The 21324-nt window shown below is 42.6% G+C and overlaps 1 protein-coding gene across 4 annotated transcripts in view; it reads right to left on the reverse strand.

Annotated features, from left to right (window-relative positions):
- Positions 1 to 21324, reverse strand: part of NFATC1 (nuclear factor of activated T cells 1) — a 111100-nt gene that overhangs the window by 47912 nt on the left and 41864 nt on the right. For all 4 annotated transcript variants that reach the window (XM_027676002.1, XM_027676000.1, XM_027676001.1 and 1 more), the window contains exons 4-6: positions 18710 to 18912; positions 15413 to 15585; positions 13311 to 13451 (exon numbers count right to left, since the gene is read on the reverse strand). In XM_027676002.1, coding sequence (XP_027531803.1) covers positions 13311 to 13451; positions 15413 to 15585; positions 18710 to 18912 — 517 coding nt within the window. The remainder of the gene's footprint in view (positions 1 to 13310; positions 13452 to 15412; positions 15586 to 18709; positions 18913 to 21324) is intronic.

The raw sequence follows: 21324 nt of genomic DNA on the forward strand, positions 1-21324 counted from the left end.
CCACCATTGTCAGATGTTACTGGAATGAGCAGGAAACTGAGACTTTATGTCATCTCTTTTGCACATTTGTTGTGGCATCGGGACATGCAAATGCAAATATTAGTTATTTTGAACCTCTTCACATAGATGGGGTCTGCCTTAGGAAAACAGCTCTTTGAAAGGTAAAAGAGTGAGTGTACTTTTTCTTCTCTGTTCACTTTCATGGCCAGGATGGAGGTGACGCATTTAGAACCGCCTGATTTATTACAAATGTCTGTAAATAATATTTTTGTGTACAGCTGTCCTACTGTGAAAGGAATGCTGCTGAGGGACTAGCCCTGGCAATTGTTTTAATGTCCATCCCCCCTTTTTTTAACGTATGGAAAGAAGTGCAATGTGAAGGCCGCAGCGCAAATACCACAGTGGATTTGGCAGGTCTTTCTGTAGGAAAACAATTAGCATATCTACCCTCAGTTTCTTCCTACATTTTAGCTTGTGACGCTGGAAAAGGAATCCCTTTAATTGGTACTGCCACGTTCGGCTGTGGGGAAAGAAGGAGCAGCCAGACTGTGCTCCAGTCTCCTTAACGAGTCCTTTGGAGAGTGCCAAAACTGAAGTAGACTTCTCGGGAGGACTGGTGATCACTTCACAATTTATACAACAGATGCTTCCCCTAAGCTGTCAGTAGAAAAAACCTGACTGAAATTCAGCAAGCCAGGACACATCCCCTGTCTGGGAGCAGCCTCCTTTATTGCCAGCCCTCTCCTCATAGAGGCCCTGCAGCCCTCCCTCCCTGCCCCTAATTAATTCAATCAGTTGTAAAAGCAACACAACTCTGACACTGTCACACATTTTGCAAAGTCTAGGAACTTCTGCTTTGTAAGGGGTTTGTTGTGTTGGTTTTTTTAAATCTACAGACGTCCAGACTAGTAGTTAACATGTGTTCAATTTGCCTTTGTAAACGGATTACCAGAAGTTCAGGTTTTTTCACTATGGTTAATTTCTGCTTTGCAAGACGAATGATCTGATTCAGGTTTCTGGTTTTTATTTCCTGCCGATACTTCAGTAAAATTCAAAATTATTCCATCTCCAATTCATCTTTCAATTACTTCACGCAGCACTGCCTTTATGCATTTTTTAAATTTTTATGATGACAAAAACGCTGTAATCTAAACTATTAGGAAAATAAAAATCCAGAGCCATGGCTTGTCTTATGGAAGCTAATAAGAACAATACGGGCTTTGCTCCAAGAAATTCCCTTGAGTCTGTCCAGACCATCGCTGCTCAGCAATTGAGGGGAAAAGGGAAGAGAGGGAAGAAGTAGGGAATAGACAACTCATTAACAGATAGTGACATTTCATTTAACAAAAACACAGGGAGGAAAAGTTGTTATGAAGCAAGAAACCAAAAAAAAAAAAAGACAATTCCTCATATTACGTCTGGTGAACCAAGAGGGAAATCTCAACGCCCACGGACTGGGATCAGCTCCAGGAGGGAAACCTTAGACCACTACGTCAACCTTTTACAGTAAACATGTTTTGCAGGTTTATACAGTTCAGCTGAAATTAAAAGAAAAAAAAAAAGAATAATGGCTTCAGAATGGTTTTTGGGAGCCCTAAGCAGCAAGACAATCTGCCTATGCCAGAGAAAATGGTTTTGCCCCAGTGCCCATCCACTGGGGAGCCTGGCGAGCAGGCGAGATGCCACCTCCTGTCAGCGTGTGCTGGAGCAGCGAGGGCTGCTCGCCCACAAAAGTTTCCATTGTACGCCTGCCACATCTGCAGCAACGCGCCTGGTCTGGGCCCGAGGCAACTCCCTCCTGGCTGCCAGCCAACCCAAGTACACCAGAGCAATTTATACCTTTCCAAAATGCAAATAATTCAAATTACAGACATAACACAAAGCTGAAGCAGACACATTTCAGGCATTCCCGTTAAAGTTTACTCTCTGGAATTACCGTACCCAAATGGGCAGTTGTTCTTCAGGGAGGGGGAGAGATGGAGTCAGGAGAGGAAGGAGAGGAGGAGGCATGGAGGAAAAGGGAGAAAACGGCTTTTCCAAAGGTCTTATTTCATTCCCTTTCATTTCACTATTTACTTTTACCAAGTAATAAGAAGTGTCTTCTCCAAACCAAATGCCTGGCTTTGTTTTGGCATTTTTAAGATTTATAAGTGCAATATTTTGAAGAGAAAGACAGTTCTTTATATAGCTAAAAAGTTGTGTTGAGGTATTATACTGGGTTTCTTTTATTATGTGAGGTTTTCTTTTACAAAATGGAAATAAAACCAAAACATCCGTGCACAGAACCGCGGGGCAGAAACCCTGCAGAGTCCCCGGCGGAGTGCCCTGCTCCCTCACTGCCAGCAGCAACAGCGATTGACCCGACAAAGCCAAGGCTTCACGTGTGAACTGTGCCACGGGCTGGATGAATGACCCTCAAACCCCTCCTCCTCCAAAGAGGCAGTGCAGGAGTGCAGCAGTGCTGGGGGAAGGAGAAACCCCCCATTCCACACAGGCTCTCTGCCTGCGCCCGGGCTGGACGCTGTGCTAACAGGTGGCCATCAGCACTGCCGCCAGCTGAAGACACCAGGTTTGTCAGGAAGCCTGACATTTAGACCAATCGCTGTTATTTATAGCTATCCCAGCTCCGGGTGCACTCCACCACCATCCGCTTCTGGCTTTTTTTTTTTGTTGTTGTTGCTGAGACACTCGGAGCACCTGGGATTGCTAATGACGAAAATGCCATGAACCTACCACGTTCTGTGGAGTGGATTTTCAGCTTTGTAAAGCATAAACACCCTGTTTTAACATGGGGTGGCTGAACAGTGAATGGGCCTTTGTAGTCTGCTCTTATCAGCCGCTCACTCGGCTTGAAGGAAACTGCGCACAAGCCCAGAAGTAAAAATACTCTAATTCATCAGGGAATTCCCTGCAGTATGAGTCACCGAACGGCTTCCCCACCACACCCAGCTACAAGATTTCCACATAAAAAAGCACCATAGAGGCCTGTTTTAACACAGAAGCAGCACTAAAAAGTAGTTGTGTAAATCTAGCAGCATCAGCTATTCACATAAAGATCCTAGCAGACCACGACATACAGGTTTTCTTCATGGAAGAGCAACACAAAGAGCTTTCCAAAGACATTTTTGTAGCATCTTCCCCTCATCTCTGCCCATCTGGACAGATCCCCCTGGGTTCCTAGGGCTGGATTTACCTTCGTACCCCAGGGAACTCCAAGTATAACATCAGGAGTTTGCAAGCTCACAACAGTCAAGCCACCAGCGTAACTTTCATTCCAAACCAATGGATTGCAGAAAGGGGAAAGAATATACAAGAGCAAAAAGACCCCCAAGCCTGGAAATGCAGGAGAGTGTAACATGTGGCAACCACTTTAAACCTTACCTCTTTGAAATGGGCATAATGGGAGCATGCAGGCACTTTACTACAGGAGTTTAAAACAGTCTATACTCTTTAGTAGACCTGTGTTCACTTGAGATATGAGAAGAATAGATATTATGTAGGATTTCACTGCCTGTACACAGGGTACATTTTATACTCTCCCAGACTGCAATTCAACAGAGTTTGACTGTACTGGCTGCACTGTAAATCTGTATTTACATTCATATACTCCACGTAAAATGGTGAAACAAGACTTACTCTCCCAAAGGAACACACTACTTGATTAATATGTTGTGAGATTACCCTGAACAATAATTCCTGTTACATCCCAGATTACTTTAACATGTCCAACACAGGCAGGGCACAGACGCAATGCAGTGTCATTTTGAGGTGCTCTGCCTACTTTCCTATATGGCCCTAACAATGCATATTTAAATCCCTGAGGATTGAAGGATTCACGAATTTTCAATTTGCACCCTAACCCCTTTTCCCTGGTAAGTACCCTCATGACACTGAGACGACTGATCTGTGAACACATTCAGAAGGAATGGATGGATTTCCATGAAAAGACGATGAAGACTAAGGCAAAGTCTCATCTTCAGACTCAAAAGCTATCCGTTTCCGTGCGGAGGGGATTCCAGGGGAAAGGCAAGTCGAGCCAGATCTGCACCTGGGCTGGCAGTGAGAGAGGCAAGGAGGCAGCTCTATTGCTTGGAGGACAGCACTCCCCACACCAGGCCTGGGCATGACCCACTGGCACTGTCTCACCTGCTGGCACATATTTGCTGGCAAGGGTGTACTAGTGCCGGATTTTGCAGAGACAGTAACCTTTTCTCAGGCAGTCTTGCAGGTGTCTTGCTGTGAACAATGTTTCCCCAGCTGAACACCATGAAGGGAAGGGAATCCTACCGAGTGGGTGGGATTCTGTGCCTGTGCTGACACACTGGTGTACATCTTAAAGACATTTATGAGGGTGAACCAACACCAGCCAAGCAGTCTGACATGAGATGTATAGGGAAGGTGGGGCAAGAGAGCAAGAAAACACGCAGAAATACAGAGGCAGCAGAAAGTATCTGCAATGTTAAGTGGCCACTTACATCTCCAATGTAAATGACCATTCTCTTGATCTCCTCAATGGTACTTTGCTCTCCTGAGATTTACATCCCTTAGGGCTGTGAGCAGCAAGATGCCTCCTGGTCCCAGAGCCACCTTCAGAGCAGCTCTACCTCCTGCTGCTGCTTCTGCTGGTGTCACGGCCTGCCTACCTACTGCCCAGCACCTCATCCCTGTTTGCCTCTCCAACCACTTTGCTCTTTTCACTACTTTTGCTATGAGACCACATGGCTAGTCAGATTTTTGCTTACTCTATTTCCCTCTCCCTTGCCAGGAAGTCCTGCAGCTGTTCTTCTGCCCTCCTCACAGCCTACTGTCCTGCTACAGAGACTTCCCCCACAGCTTCGCTCCCCATCCCTGGCATGTCTTCTGGCATGCATCCATCCATGCACAGCAGGATTCAGGCATTTTGACCTATTTTCATTTCCACATAAAAGGTGCTGCATTTGTTTGTGTCTCCTCATAAGCATTTTTGCAGCATATGTATTTTATCCCTTCCTTCAGCTATACATTTTTGGAGTACTGAGCTGAATACTATGTAGACTTAGGCGTATCTGTCATTAAAAGGATGCTCTCAAGTTACTTTTTCTCTCTTCTTTACTTTAAATTAACAATAAAAAAGTCATGCAGCGACTAGGTGATGGAAATCCAGCACAAACTGCATCATACAGTACTTGGGCATCTGTGCCAGACATGTGCTTCCTCTCTGGTTGCTCATCTGGGCAAGCCAAAAGCTGAGGGACTCACTTTGCCTAAATAGTGACGCTTTTCAGCTGCTTTTACCACAGTATGTCTAACAGACTTAATTACTCTGAGTTCAAGTGTTTGCAAATGAACTGTAATTTTAGTTCAGGTAATTAAAAGGAGGCATTGTGCTGACAACTGACTGATTGGTGTTCATTTTGAGCCAAAAGCATTGGAATGATTTGCCAGATACTATTTTCAGCAGAATGGAAGCTAGTTATGCAATTTGTGTTCTCTGGCACCTCCCCCTATTCAAATTATCATTGGTCCGAGGGTTTTATTTAACAACTTTAAGTAATTTCAGGTCTAAGACACACAAATTCCAAGTAAAACTGAAGCTTGACATCTCTGAAAAATCTCTCTAGAGCAGGCAGGGCAAACAAAGCACACCCAGCACAGCCACCCACCAGCAGTCATGACAGTACTTCACTCTGGTTTTGATTACATTCACGTCATCTCCTTGTCTTCACAATTTTACTTTCCTCTGTGAAGCTCTAGTAGGCTGAACCTGTGACTCTGCAGCTGAAACTGAGTAAAATATTCCTGGTCCATCTTCTTTGGTCTAATCTGTATCATATTTTCTCAGACTATTGGAGTATCAAACCTCACAGCCAGTTTAAATCAAGTTCCAAATTTTTCTTCCATGAATAATTCTTTTCCTCTACTTCTGTGCTGGATGCCAACACTGCCACCTGTACTATAGCTACTTCTAGTTCTTTCTCATCTTAAGCCGTAAGTTTGATCCAAATGCTTTCAACCTTCTTGATCAGTTTTTGAGACTCTTCATTTTATTTTTATGACCACAACTTCTCATCTTCCAGAAATATCCCATTATGGCAATTCCTTGTGACATTTTAGCAGAGTCTAAACAGCAGGCATTTTTATATTTTTCCACCTCATTGTCCCCCTCATGCCCCTTCTTTTGTCTCTCTAATCCAAGAACGCCAGGCTCAGTCTTAAAGGTCCCTCCTCCTCCTCTCCTCTGATTTTCCATCTTGACATCAGCTTCCCAGCAACAAGGCATACTTTGAAAATGACTTATCTCTATTCCTCTCTTAAATGTAATTATATTTTCTTCCACATTGCTCTTGAAGGTGTAATCTTAGTTCCTTAATAGACCTAAAAGGAACATGATCCTCTTCCCTCATCTCTCCCCACTTTTCCTGTGATGTCCACCTGAGTAAAGGTGGTTTTCAGTTTTACCTTTTGTTTTTCACTATCCTATTCTATTTTTAATTGGGAACAAACTATTTTCCCCAAGCAGAGCCTGTTTTGCCTATGACTGTAACTGATAAGCAATCACCCTGTCTTTATCTTCACCCATGAGCTTTTTCATCTTATTTTCTTCCCCTGTCCTGTTGAGGAGGAGGAGTGAGAGAGCAGCTTGGTGGGCACCTGGCATCCAGCCAAAGTCAACTCACCATACTTCTTTCCTCCACTGTATGCACTGATGGCTTCATTAGACTCTCAGCTGTCTTGTAAGGGCTGTGTATTTGGACAGAGGGTCCTACTGGAATAGTAACAGTAAAAACTATTTGAAATCTTGTGCTAGTTGTAAAAGCTCAGAGATAAAGCTTTGATTGCACAGATACAGCTGTTTGAAGCCACTTTGTTTGGAAGACATGAAAGAATAAACTTGCAGCATTCAGCCACATTTTCTATAATAATAAAAAATTCACAGGATTACTCAGACAAGTTACTTTTGAGACCACATGGTTATTCTCTGTTTCTCTGTTGACCACAGTAAGTATCTGTGATTGATTGATCTCACTCTTCACTGTGAGAGCAACACTCTGGATGAGGCTTGTTGCCGCTGACAACATCTCGTGTATGGCTGGTGTCCCACTCTGTCTTTACCATTCCCTAGACTAAACAGCCAGGAAAAACTGAAACATGCTGACATTTCCTACGAGCTGCAATCACTACTCCTCTGTGCACGTGAAAGGGTTCCACCATCAAATGACTCCATCATCTGATGACACTATTCGCCCAAGGATATCTATCTCTGGGCAGTGGCCAGAAACCCCTTCAGCTATCAATATATCTCTAGGAACTAGGTTCAAGTGACCTTCATGTGAACTCCATGCTCTCAACTTGTATGCCTTTGAAGTTTCCAGTTTATCTAGTTTCCCGAATTTTTAACCTCTGCGCATGAGTCAGCGTGCAATCACTCACTGCCAACTAGAACGTGTGTCCTGAACTTGGATAAACTGACAGATAATGACAAAATTATGTAGTATCTGTCCATCTGACTAGAGGGGGAAAGAGAGTTTTGCCACTTGCTTATTTATTATGTGAGCTACAGTATGATTACCCGTGTGAAACATGACCCCTTCTTGGCCAGTTGCCCCCCAAACTGTGACTGCTACTGGCAATGGAAAAAGCAATGGAAAGATCTCTGAGAATGTAAGATCTTTTACCAAATGGAGCTCTGCCAAGACTCAGGTCACCCGTCTCCCCATCACATCACATCACATCACATCACATCACATCACATCACATCACATCACGTCAAAACAGACTCCAAACCCTAAGCTCTACAGTGTATCTAAGTCAAACAAAAAAGCCCATGTGCTTCCTCAATGCATCTGTTCCATCCACAAGGCACTCAAATGCTTCATCAACATATCGTTTTCCACAACTTTTTATAAGTTCTCCTGAAGCTAAAAAACTGTATTTAAGTTAGCTGTAATACAACAAGGTAAATCTGCTCACACGACATACAGGAAACAGAACTGAATTCATCAGACTGATGTATATCTTTAAGCAGCAATTGATTGACTCTAATCTTTTCCAGAGACAGGGAAATTTGAGATGAACAAAAAACTGTGAAATGCTTGAGTGGACACCTAAATTCATCCAGCTTCCTTCTTTTTCCATGTTGCATTTCCTTTGTGCAAGCATTCAGCTGACCAAGCTTGACCACACATTTAACAAGAGGCAAACTGCAAGTTTTCCCATCTGAAATACTTAAAGAAAGATGATTTTCTTTGGCATATATACAAAAAAAAAATTGCTGATTGCACCCAGTTATCTTTCATTTGCTCTAGTATAACTATTACCATTACACATCAGCACCTTCATGTTCTAAGAGCAAAACCTGTTCCAGCAGGGAAGAGGAACAGTTTTGACAGAAAAATCCATTTAACAAAATAAAAACAGGAGCAAAAGGAACAGTTGGAAGCAATAACTAAATCTGAAAAGCACTTTAATTGCTTGAAACTATTAAAAAAGAGAAAAATCCCTGGAGGAAATGTTGCTTATGTGCTGTTTATTTCTCTGTCTTTCAGGAACTTTGAGCGACAAAGGCTTTGGGCACAATAGCTGAGGATATTATGCAATCAGGTTACAGAGTGTGTAGGTGCTAGGATGACTGTCTATTTGAAGCTGCAGTAATTAACAACATGTTCAAAACCTCTAAAGTCTGTAAGTCTGGAGTTACTCAGAGATATAGCATTACAAATTGTGAGCTCTATAAATGTCCATCAAAGAGAGTGATGCATCTTCAGGGAGGGGCATTTGTTATAGAGAAGCTTTGACGCAGGCCTTTGACCAGGACAAAGTGGCCCTCAACATTTATAGCCCAGAATAAGTATTTCAAAGTCAGTGTTACTTGAGAAACTAATCCCATAGAGAAGTTGGATGTTACATTTTGGCCTTTTGGCTCCTTAAATCTCTTGTCTTGAGCTCTCATCACTAAGCACAAAAGCAAAGAAATGGGTTTGGAGTTCTAACTTAACTAGTGGTAACCCAATTGAATGATAATTAATAATAATACATCAAACTACTATTTCTTCCCATAGATCACAACTTGATAATAATGAAGATTCAGTCAGTTTAACCTGATCTCTTAGGTATGTCTAGACTTGGTCAAATCCATGAAGTCCAGAAATACTTGAGCTACTTCCAGTGTCAAAACCACTCTAGCTACAGGAACAAGAAGCAATTTTTGAGCAAGGAGTAATTTGCAGGGTAGATTAACTCTTTCAGATCTCAGTATGAGGCTCTTTCTAAATCCCAAAATACCTTGGGCTATTCTTTCTAACTCAAAACATCCTACAGCATGCTAGGAAGACATACCCACAACTTTCTTGTGCTTTGTTTCTTGGGATATTGGCTTTGTCTCTCATCACTGAGCTTTCACTCATCTATTACAGAATACATTTTGTGAATAGAGGGAAGAAAACCAGGATTTTTCCACCACACTCAGTTTTATAGATCTCTAATCATAATATGATATACTAAGAGCCATTAGTCTGGTTGTTTCTGTTAGGCTTTTTTTCTGTTTTGTGTTCAGTAATCCATATTACTTTAAAAAAAAACAGCTTTGAAAACAGAGTGTTTGTAGAATTTGTTACCAAAAAAAGGTAGCTGACAGATATGGTCATTAAAACACACCCTCCAAACACCTCTGCATTTTCATATTTTTGTTGCCTGACAAATAAAAGTTTTTAAATTATAAGGAACTAAGTCAGTCTTCTATTGTAATCCCAAATCACAATCCATGCAGATGCGTGTGTTAACACGAAAAATTTTGCCTCTCCTAGACAAACACTTCCTCCCAAAGCTAACAAACACCAACCTCATTTCATCCGCTTTTGTAACTAAAATGCACACCTTGCCTACACAGTGAATCCCAGCCTACAGACATCAAGGGCCTTTGCCAGTAAGAAATTGCAGACTTTTTTATATTTTACAAAGTACTAATTCTTCTGGTGAAAAACAGATAGGTGATGGACATCCTAAATGTAGCATCCAACAACCATGACACACACACATGACACTTTGGAACCTCAGGAAGAGAAAAGCATGACTACAAAGAGAGACAGAAAGTGAAAGAAGATAGGAAAAACAATTATTAGTGTAATATTTAAGAGACAAAGTCATTGTGGGGCTCCCCAGTCTAAGGAAATACTGAATTTAAGAGTGAAACCTCTCAAAGTACATTTAGTATTCACATTTTCACTACCACTAGGTTTCTTGGATGACCATTTTATACCATCATTCATCACTGGAAAATATGGTCTAATGTGCAAGCAACAGAGCATTGCTCAAAATCCCGTAAAATAAGGACTCACTTCAACACCTGAGAACTATTTTTATGGTACTGTTAAAGGTTTGAGCAAAATTTAGTTCAATTCTGAACACTCTCACTATTTATCCAAAGGGGGGCCTTCTGCCTGAGCACTGGATCTCAACCATGAGGTCTCCTCCTTCCAGAGGAGGTCATCACAGCGCTTCTCCCTTGGTCCTTTCAGTGTGCCGTGCCTTCACCCCTTTCTCCTGTGTGAGACACTGAGTCACAGGCCTGCAAAGTTTGTTTTGCTCTGTTTCACGTGCCTCTGGACTGAACAGCAGCCAGTAATGGGTTAAGCTGAAAGCACCAAGCCACTGCCTCCCCAGCAGAAGGATTGATTTGATCATTCTTCAGGGATTCCCTCTTGTATGAGTCACTGCTGAGACTGACTCCCCAGGAAAGGAGGCCAGGATAATGCCATTCCTCCAGAGACTACAACAGCTGAGGGCTAGCCCTGAAGACTGAAAGCTTCGGACTCATGCTTGAAAAAACACTCAGCAGACTTAGAGAAATTATTCAGTTATTTAGATGGAACGGGGAAGGAGGGGGAGAAAGGCAAACAAAAGTGTTCTCAAACTCTTTGAGTTAACCAATTAAGTATGCAGACTAGCAGGAATTAGACGAGCTTCCGGAGACTGCCTCCTGGCTTGGGCACTCTGTCGGAGTGAGGACTGAAGACATGAGTTCGTATAGTATAATATTTAAATTTTACACAAAAGATACGTTCTCTTTATAAGCACAAGGATTCCTGTGATCTATTACTTTGTAATAGCTGTGTTTGGCTGCTACCAACCAGGAACGTGATTAACATTCCAAATTCAAAAACAAAAGTGGTAAAAGCAGCAAAACTAATGAATGTCTCCAGCTAATCACAAAAGTTCATAACCAGCTCTCTAAGAGAAAGAGAAACTATGTTGGTGTTCCTTCTCTTGACCTACTTTCACTGACATGCAAGAGCTGAAAGGCAAAGAAACACCTCGTGCTGATTTACAAAAGCAAAAGCTACTAATGCTTGTTCATTTGACGTTAAATACAGTGACTCTGTTCAAAAATCCAGACGGAGCACTCTGCCACTAAAGCAATGATGCATTGCTCTTGTTTGCTTCCAATGCATTGAGCTGTGTCAGGCAGCATAGCACACAATTCACCACAGAAGTCTTAAAAATTGCTCAGCCCAGATCAGTCAGCAACTTTGCTTTTTGTGTGTCACTCCTAGTGACATGATTGCAGCTGCTGGAGACGCTACACACTCTAGACTTTAAAGGCTCAGCCCCTGGACTGTACAGCCCTGCAACTGCAACAAACCTACTGTGAGACTACTAAATCCAGGAAGGATCTTAAATTCTGTAACTTAAAGCTACACATTGAATATCCTGCTTTTAGGGTACTCAATGCAAAGGGATACAGTGTTCAAACCTCCACTGTGGTACCTGCTGGTGGGCAAAGAGCATCACCATCACAATCCTTTGGGACGTAATACTTCAAAATTTTCTAACTCAAAAAAGGAAGAGGAGAGGAAATAAGTACGAAGGAAAGCACTCTAATGTGGTTTCCTTCCTGTAATGAGACAGACCGAGGACTCCACTCCTGACATGTCACACTAACCCAGTTCTGTGCAGCAAAGGAAGTTTAAATATAAAGTAGACAGTCATTTTCTCCCCCCAGCTGATCCATGGAGAGAGCAAAATTCAGGTTTTTTAAATTGCAATACCACCTTTTTCCTTTCTTTTTCAACTTTCTTAAGAAACAAAAAGGACATTCTGCTGATGTCGCAGCCACAGCCCAAGTGTGTGCAGTGCTTGGGGGTCACAGGAATAGTGCCACTGTCTCTCCCCGAGGAGTCAAGGCATTACCTCCATCCCGTATGCGCACTTTGGGTGACTTAAACCTCACCAACCCAGGATTCCACTGGGAAACTTTAGGGAAGTCTTCTGCTCTTCTCCTGAGCTTGCTGAGCCCAAAGACTTGAAGTCTTGCCCTCTAGACACTCCCCTGCTTGTCCTGCCATCCTGCCCCATGGCCTGACTGCCTGTGCTGTTGGTAGGGGCTGTGGGCAGGAGAAAAGCGTGGGAACCTCGTGGACATCAAGGGTTAAACAAGCACAGTGTCAAAGCCAGCGCTGTCAGCCTAAGGAGTGCCCAAGACTGTTTAAAGTCCGAGGGGGGGGGGTTCAGTCGGCAGCTGAGGAATCCGTAGCTTGTGCCAGCGCCAGGGAAACCCTTTCCAAAACAAGACTCAAAACTATCCTTAACAGTCTTGTTTCAGAGCCTGACTTTGACTCACAGCTCTGCTCCCACCACCTATTCCCACAGGGGGCATATACACACACTATGCATTTTTACCCTGTGATCCACTGCTCCTGCAGGCACCCCATGGCTCCCGCAGACACATCCTGCTCCCGCTCTTTGCCCTGCTTCAGCCTGGCCTGGGATCCTTCTCCAGGAGAACCAGTCCCACCACGAATGCACTGCAGGAGTAGGTGGGCACTTGTATCCTTCCCCCAGTCCTTGCGGTAAACTAGAAACATGTCCTTCAAATGAACAAGTCCCCCTCAGCCAGCACCTTCTAAGTGCCACCAGTCTCAACCACCACAGGAGGAGACACAGGTGCACCCACACCAGCAGCAGCACCGCTCTCTCTTCCACAAGTTACAGAAATGTTTAAGAAGATGGACAGTATTGCAGGCTTTATGGGGACTTGGCACCAGAGGCTTCCAATGCCTTTCACAGGCCCTACCTGCTACAGTCATGGTTTGCTACAAAAACAAATGGCAAAGGTTGACTTTCAATGCTGCTATTGTCTACCTGTAACTACACTTGCCACAGTGTAAAACCTCAGCATTAGGCATGGTTGGGATTACTTCCACAGCTTTGCCCAGTGGCGTGGAGAACATATTATGCACAGAAAAAAATGCTATTACCATATTTATGCTTTCATCATTCGACATAGACTTTAAAAAGGGGCAAAAGACAGATCAGAGTCTAGATTGAAGACATACCTGGCGCTTTCTCCACAAAGATGACTTTAGAGTCTTGCAGAAAGTTATGACCAGTCAGTACCATTTTTTTCCCTCCAATAACAGGAAAGCTGTCAGTACTTTGCTTCTCCACCAGAGGCAGTTCTTGGGCAGATCTCTGAGCTGGAGAGTTATAAAGAAGATAAAAAAAAAAAAAGTTAACCACAAACATACACAAAAAAGTAAATACTGAACTAGTAATTAACTTAATGCTTGCCCTCATAAGATAAGCTGAGTTTGATACAGAAACAAAGAAAGGTCAGAAGGTTTGCAAGAAACGTGTTTTGTTTTCAAGTGCCCTGACTGTAAACAATAGGGTTAAACAGCAGTACAGATTCAAAAGGCTCACAATGAATGAGTGTTTTAAAACTCAAATTGATCTGTATTATATCAAAAAGTATATTTTTATTGAAATTCATTTATTTTAAACAATTTTCTTTTATGCTGTGTGTTTACAAGGCACACATGATAAGGTAATAACCATGCATGTTCAAAATTTGTTTCCGTCACTGTACGGTTTCCATCACTATACATTGTATTGTCAGTTCTGCAAACTGTCTTGCAGCAGCAGCAGCCATGGCCCTTGTGATCCAGTACTTTAGTGAACATATTTCCAAAAGAACCTGAGTGCCAAAGCACACAAAGTTCCATGCAAACAGAATCTGGTATTCTTGTGGCACATTTTATGCCCCCTCAAGCAGGACATGAAGAAAGCGCTGCTTCGAGGGATGATGCGATACTTTATCCAGACTATATGGTTTCTCCCTGAGTTACATGCACTAAGAAATGTATGAAGTTTTTGGCACCAGTTTATTCCACATTCTGCACTGGAAGTAACACTATCACTTATTTTTTCTCCTGTTTTCCCCTTTTTTCAGCAGCCATGTGCCATGCATTTGCTCATTACACAACACTCAAAGCTAGAGTTCCCTGACAAAAATCCAACCGGCTTCATGTTCAGTGGCTCCCTGAGCTTGGGACCTTTGCACAGACCAGTTCAGGATCAATTCAAATTGTGCCTTATCCTGCTATATAGCAACCGAAAAGCTATCTAAACTTCAACAGCAGCAGGATGAAACCATGACTCCTCACATTTTTTGATTTGCCCTCCAGCATGAATGGAGTTAAGGATGATTAGGCCTTCTTCTCCATCCCCTCTGCCAGAGCTCACCCCACACATACCCACCAGATGTTAATTTTACTCCCTACTCTGTCAGCATCAGAAAGATCCCCTTTGTGGAATTCAACAGAACCTTAAAAAATTGTTTTGGCCCATCCAGCCGACCAAATCAGCATCGGGAGTTAGACAGAAATTCAGCTTCTACCACTTATCCTGAAATGTTAAAGCTACACAAAACGAACAGGTTTTGTTTTGTGTGGGGGTGGGTGATGAGGCTTACAGAGCAAGAATGATATAGGTGTCTTTGGAGAGTGTCTCAGTGTATCTGATAAAACGCAGTCTGTTCAATCAAAGAGACCCCAGTGCAGAAACCTGGTTTCTGGAGGTTTTCTGAAGCCGCAGGCAGCTTGTGCCAGTGTGTCAGCTCTAGTATACTGGTAGCTCCCCATCAAAGGGGTTGGGGTTTTGTTTGCTGGTTTTTGCTGTATGATGGGGAGACAGACAATGAAAAGGGCAGGAGAGATGTTTTCCAGAATTTCTATAGCAGTTACCTTTAGGATAAGGAGTCGCCAAAATAAAAGACCCTGTCACTCCCAGGTCTACCATTAGTTTAACTGCTCTCTACTTTTGCTTCAAGTGTGTGTTTTTCTACAGCAATCAATGCAAGACAAGGGTATTCTGTTCTCAGTGTAAACCACATACTTTTGGAAAGCAGTTTAAAGTTCACTGACTAGACAGGTAATGCAAAACCAACGTAGAGCATGTTGGTGGATAAAGACTGCCTAGGGGTGGAAGTGTTCAAAACTGTTCAAAACGTGTGTGGATGTGGCGCTCGGGGACACGGTTTAGTGGTGGACAGTGGTTAACAGTCAGACTAGATGATCTTAGAGGTCTTTTTCAATCTTATTGATTAAATGATTTTATGATAATACCCAGCAAAAGGAGGATGTTTGTTGCTACTTACAGCACTCAATGGGGTTGGAGGCTACTTGCAAAGAGAGGGTCCTGCCATTGGCCTGTGGGATATGAACCCTGAAGACCAGCCGCACACGTGTGTTCTTCCGACCGATGTCCGTCTCTCCCTTGCGCAGCTCAATGTCAGAGTTTCGGAGCTTTAATATCCCAGCACAGTCGATGCTATCCAAAAGGAAACACAGAGCAATTCAATGAATTTCAAGCAGACTTCAGGAAGGCACGAGTGTGCAACCTCTTCCCTCTCTCCTGTATGCTCTTCTTAAAAAACTGAGTCAGACACAGCCCAATGACCAGGCGGAACACAGCACTTTGTTTAGTCTAGTACTTGCATTCACAAGCAGCTAAGTTGGGGCTATCTGCAGTAACAGGTAGCAGGTGCGATTTAGCACACAAATTTAGGATGTTACCTCAGCTCTCAGAGGAAAAAAATCTAAAAGATCCTTCCTCCTCAACACATCCTGTCAGGATGGTGCTTAAGGACTACCAAAAACCCAAAGAAACAGCAAGACTAGAAAAGTCAATGGAACGAGATGATGGTGCAGAAAGTGTTACTAATGTAGAACGCAGGGTTACTTACAATTGCACTTGTTACAACTAATTTGGAGAAAAATCTGACATGATTTTTAATCTAGGGCAAAGTCCTGAAAATGCTTATTAATGAGCACAGCTGTCCCTGAGGTTAATTCTACTGTCAATGTGTTTGTATTTGAACGAGTTGGAAAGACTCCCAAGATGAGCACTGAGCTGAAGTTCTGCATGAAAAACACTAAACTCAGAGTCCTCCCTCCACATTAGGGAAAAACGTGCTTTCCATCAGATACAACTATTACTATTTCTGACCTCTCTCTCATTTTTTTTTAACTTTGGTTTCCTCCTGGATGAGCTTACAAGTAAGGATTTTTGTCAAAGAAAATTTCAACAGAAGAAGTTCCCAGAACAAAAGACATCTAAACATACACACTCAAAAACCCACTGCAAAAATACCTCTGCCTTGGCCACAACTACAAAGCCTACATGGCAATTTCTTCTGGGTACTGGTCTCTGGCATGCACTTTATTACACTGAATATGCATAGTTTAATTTTATTTTGCATTCAAAGAGTTTAATTCCCCCTCCAGACCTTTGAAGCTCTGTTCTGAAGCAAACTGCAAACAAGCACTATGGCAGCATGGTTTTGATCTGCATTTTTTCTGAAGTATGGATTTCAGAATTAAAAAAATGCCCTTGCTGATATGATCAAAGAAACTAATGAAAGTGTTAAAGCTCCTCAACAATGCATATTAGCAGGTGAAGCCATAAGAATTATGAAATATTTGTGCCCATGTCAAAATTCTATGCAAAGATCCTTAAGCTATGGAAGAAACAGTGGATTTCTCAATATTGTCTCTCCTATAGCAACACTTGTAAAATAAATACAGTACTTAATGAGATTCAATTCAGAGCCAATAAAGCTCAGAGGAGAAAAAGCATTTAAATTCAGGCTTGTAAATCATGGATATTAAAATCTGAAGTCAATAGTGTGCAAAAACTTCAATGTGCAGATGAGCTTTGGTGTTTCCCTAAATCAAGGCCTGAACACACAAACTATGTGTGAGAAAAGTCCTTGGCTCCAAATTTCAATTCATTGTTAGTGCTACATGAGGTTTTAGACTACTGACGTGTAAGGCTTACATACACCAAAGCATTGTTCGTGGTTCTTGAGAGAGCTCTACTACAATCTGGCATGCATGCCACAAAAATATTAAGCTTGGCTCCTGAACTGTGTAACTGCCTTTATTTTAGGGTGAGAGATGATTGAAATGGTAATAATGTTCCTAGATGGTCAAAAATGTGATTCAAACTGGATAAATAAAGGGCCAAATAAATATTGTTTGGGTACAAATTGGTGAAATTTCATTAACCTCAATGTAGCTGTGTCAGCTTACAACGACAGCAAATGGGGCCAATAATTTTGCAGGCTTGTCATGACTTTTAACACAATGCACTGAGAGAGGTCCTCGGGTTTTGAGTGATCACTCTAAGCCCAGTTGGCAATGCAGCTAAACATATTCTGGCTGTTCTATTTACATGAGGCACTCCGGGGCATGTTGTACATGACACTGCAAACCAGCTTCTAATAAGCACTATGTGCAGAAGGACTTCAGGTGTCTGATACCATTTTCCACTTCATTAAGGCATAGAAAACTCTATGAATAACAAGGAGTGAAATTGTGATTTTCCTGTGGCATTTGGTTTGGTGGGGGTCAGGACTGCTTTTTGTCTACCTTCTACTTATCTTTCTATCTCCCTATAGATGCACACAAAGGTGCATACATCTATACATAAATATGAATACATTTATACTTTACACACACACTGAGAGTTGTACTTGCATGCAAGCACACAGAAATTCCTCCCAAGGCAGACACCTCAGATAAGGGTTAGGATCATATGAAGGAGGGGTGAGATAACTCAGACAAGGGCTAGGATGATTTGAAGGAGGGGGACAAAGAGGACAGGATTAAATAATATGTGTCTCATGTATGTCACATACACAGAGGGATATTTCAACCTTTAAATACAATCCTATAATGACATTTACCTATGTGTAATGGACTTACACAGCATTTAATTATCACTCCTACTAACTCAGAAATCCACACCTGCTTTTTTGCATAGGACTAAACTTATCCCAGTTTAATGACTCCAATTGGTAAATTGCATCACCTTTGAGTAAAGGTTCTCAGAGGTAACTTTTCTTAGTTCTAGAAGACTTACTTCTAAACAAATGCTATAAAAATGCTGAGTTTTATTATGTGAGAAATGAGTGGTTTTATTTGTCTCAAAAAAACCAAGAGGGTACTTGGAAATGCTCTCTAAGAGCTTCCTTTGACATCCAAAGATAAATTTTAATAGGCCCTGTTCCTTGTGCTAGTGCGTACAGGAGCAAGAGGTGTCATATTTAGAAACTAAATGCAGGAGCTGAGGTAGGAGATATTTACAGCTCGGTAACTGAGATACTTATTTTAAATGGCAAATAAGTACATTGGCTGAAACTCTAGAATGAAAGCAATCAGTTGTCATAAATATTTGTGAAGTTCATTTTGCTGTTAAGCCGATTAGGGGCAATTTGTCCCAGCAAAGTTGTGAAAACCTTCTATTACAGAGAGAGATTTAGGAAAAAAAAAAGATAGGAAAAGGAAAATCGTGTACAAAAAAAAAAAGAAGCAAAACCAAAAGAAAGTAAGTGAGGTGACCAAGACCAAGAGGAAACTGCTAGATGTTAGATACATTGCCTGACTCTTACATTGCTCTCATGTTGTTCTCTGGAAGAAGTGGAATTTCCAGGACTTTGGTGTTGGAAAGTATTGTTTCGTGGCTGGTGGTGGAAACGGTCTTCCCGGTGATTCGGTGAACCTGGTAGAAAGCATGGGGTCGCAGCAGGCGGTCATCTGCAGTCCCAATGAACAGCTGTAGCGTGAGCGGCTCACTTTCTAAGTAACCATGTAGCTGGCAAGAGAACAGAAAACACCCACTGAGCACCATGCACATAAACTGCTAGGAATCAATTAAATTTTTATAAGCGGGGGAGCCTAATTCAAGGAGGGGACTTGTGACAGGTGCGATGTGTTATGTTCCCCCCTTCCATTTTTCCTGTAATGTAATATTAGTACAATAAAAAGGTGCACGTAGAAAATGTCTCATTATCCTGAAGGACTTGAGGTACTTTAGATGGGCTGCGCTTTTGAGCACTCCTGCTACATCCACAGAAAACTTTGCATAAATACTGCCACAGTGTTTGACAAAAAAACACAATGAACTTGATGTTCCCTCTCAGTACTGAGGGAGGCAAAACCGACGGAGTTTGCAAGTGGAAAGGACACAGCTCATCCATCCCCATGCTTCATGGGTCATCCCTCACTCAGAAGCAGGCTGCTGCTTGTGACTCGTCCCCTCATTAACCGATTTTTATGCTGGTAAATACCTCCCGGGACAGCATAGAGACAGATCACGTATACACAACCAGTAGCTCACCATGTGTGTCAAATTCTTGCTATAATCACACAAAAATCTCATTGAAGCTATTGGGCCTGACCACATTACAGTGACTGCTCTGATGACAAGAAGAGTTATTTCTGCCACAGGCTGGGGAGGGAACAAGAGCAGAGCCTGACCTCATCCCCACCATCTCCTATATAAGCTACTCTAGGTTCCCACTGCTGTGGAGTCCCCAGACAGTCCTGCTTAAAGCTGCCACCTGACACTAGGAAATGAGTCTCACAAAACAGTTATCTTGCAGTTGATACCTGTGAAGCCTTGTCCCAAGGGAAGAGAGGACACAGCAACTTTAGAAGAGAGAAGCATGGGCAAGGTGGGCTGTCCCAGGAGATGCCCCATCCCATAGCAAACCTGCTCACTTTGTTGTAGGCTTAGTTTCCCCTCTGAATGGTTCAGGTGGGTTTGGGCATGAGTTATTCACCATCACTGCACTATCACTGAATCTGATAGATCAAAATTTATCATAATTTGGTGAGAAGCAACACTTTTGTTTTATGGTGCATGCAAGTTCAAAGCTAAATAATTCTAAATCAAATGGTGAAACTCGTGTCAAATCCCAGAGATAACTTCTGTATTGTATATTGCTGGCTTTCACTCTACTTAAATCTTAAAAAGTAATTTCTGGCTATCCCTCCAATGTATTTTACTATTTGACATCAGGAGTGCTATTAAAAACAAAGGTCTTGAGTCACTTTTACTCCTTGAGCATTGCAAAATTCTGGCGGGTGTTAACACAGGCACAAAGCCTCCCCTCCATTATCAAATATGCTGAACGGCAACAGGAATGCACAGTGGCAATGTTTCAGGTACCACAGTGACCAACACACGAGCAAGGAAGGATGCTGTGCTTAGACACATCTTCCATCACTAATTGGGCATACTGAGGATTTTTCAACACTCACTTTGGTCAGAAGAGCCAAGAGGAAGCATTTCAATTTATATGGCAAATTTTACACCCTTACCTAAAGCACACAGATGTGGAAGGACGTAGGGTCAGAAGGAGAACAAGGCTCATTTCCAGCACTACAGTATTTTATGAGCTCTGCATTCCTGAGACACGACATGAAGGCAGCTCAGAGACGGGCGTTGTGATGTGATATGATAGGCTATATGAGGGGGTTCCATACCAGTATTGTCACATTGAAAACACACCAGTGGCAGTTTGAAGATCTGCAATATCAGCAAAGTGACGAAGAAAGAAAAGCAGAGATGTGCCTGTACATTGCCTTCAGCAGGGTGCCATGGGCTGGAAGACTTAGTCCGGCCCCACTTGGAACACCCGCTTCCTACAACCCTGGACACCAACATTAGCACTACACTGCAAAAAGAGGACTTTCTGGCTTTATACCCCAGAGACAGACACGCAGCCTGAGCTGCCGGTAGGTGATAACAGGTGTGCTCCTGGTACAGCCAGTGACCATGGGGAAGCCACCGTCCTACTCATCACCACCCTGCCCCCTCACATGGCAGCCCTGCCTATTTAGTAATTCCATCAGTGTGCATGAGCTGGGCTGGCAGAGCAACCTGGATTTGTCCCGGGGTGATCTTACCCCGCCTCAGCATCTCCAGAGTCTTGGCAGCAAAGCTGAGGTAACAGAAGAGACTCAAGGTATCGTGGGGTATCTTTGGTCAAGAGCAGCATGCGGTTTTTCAGGGGGAAAAGTAAGATAGTGTGACACGCCAGCCAAATAAATTTCTGTGCATTACTAGCGGTCACTTCTCCAACTCGTCATGGAGGGTGCTTTTTATGGGGAGTGTAAAATTAAAACAAACACATATTGAATTACAAGGCCACTTAAAACGTAAAAATAGACTAGCGAGTAACTCAAACCTCAGTTCAGCAAAAGCAAAGTTGCACACCAA

Source organism: Neopelma chrysocephalum, unplaced genomic scaffold (genome assembly GCF_003984885.1).
Source record: "Neopelma chrysocephalum unplaced genomic scaffold, ASM398488v2 Primary Assembly neopelma1_26, whole genome shotgun sequence".
In the NCBI taxonomy this organism is placed as follows: Eukaryota; Metazoa; Chordata; class Aves; order Passeriformes; family Pipridae; genus Neopelma; species Neopelma chrysocephalum.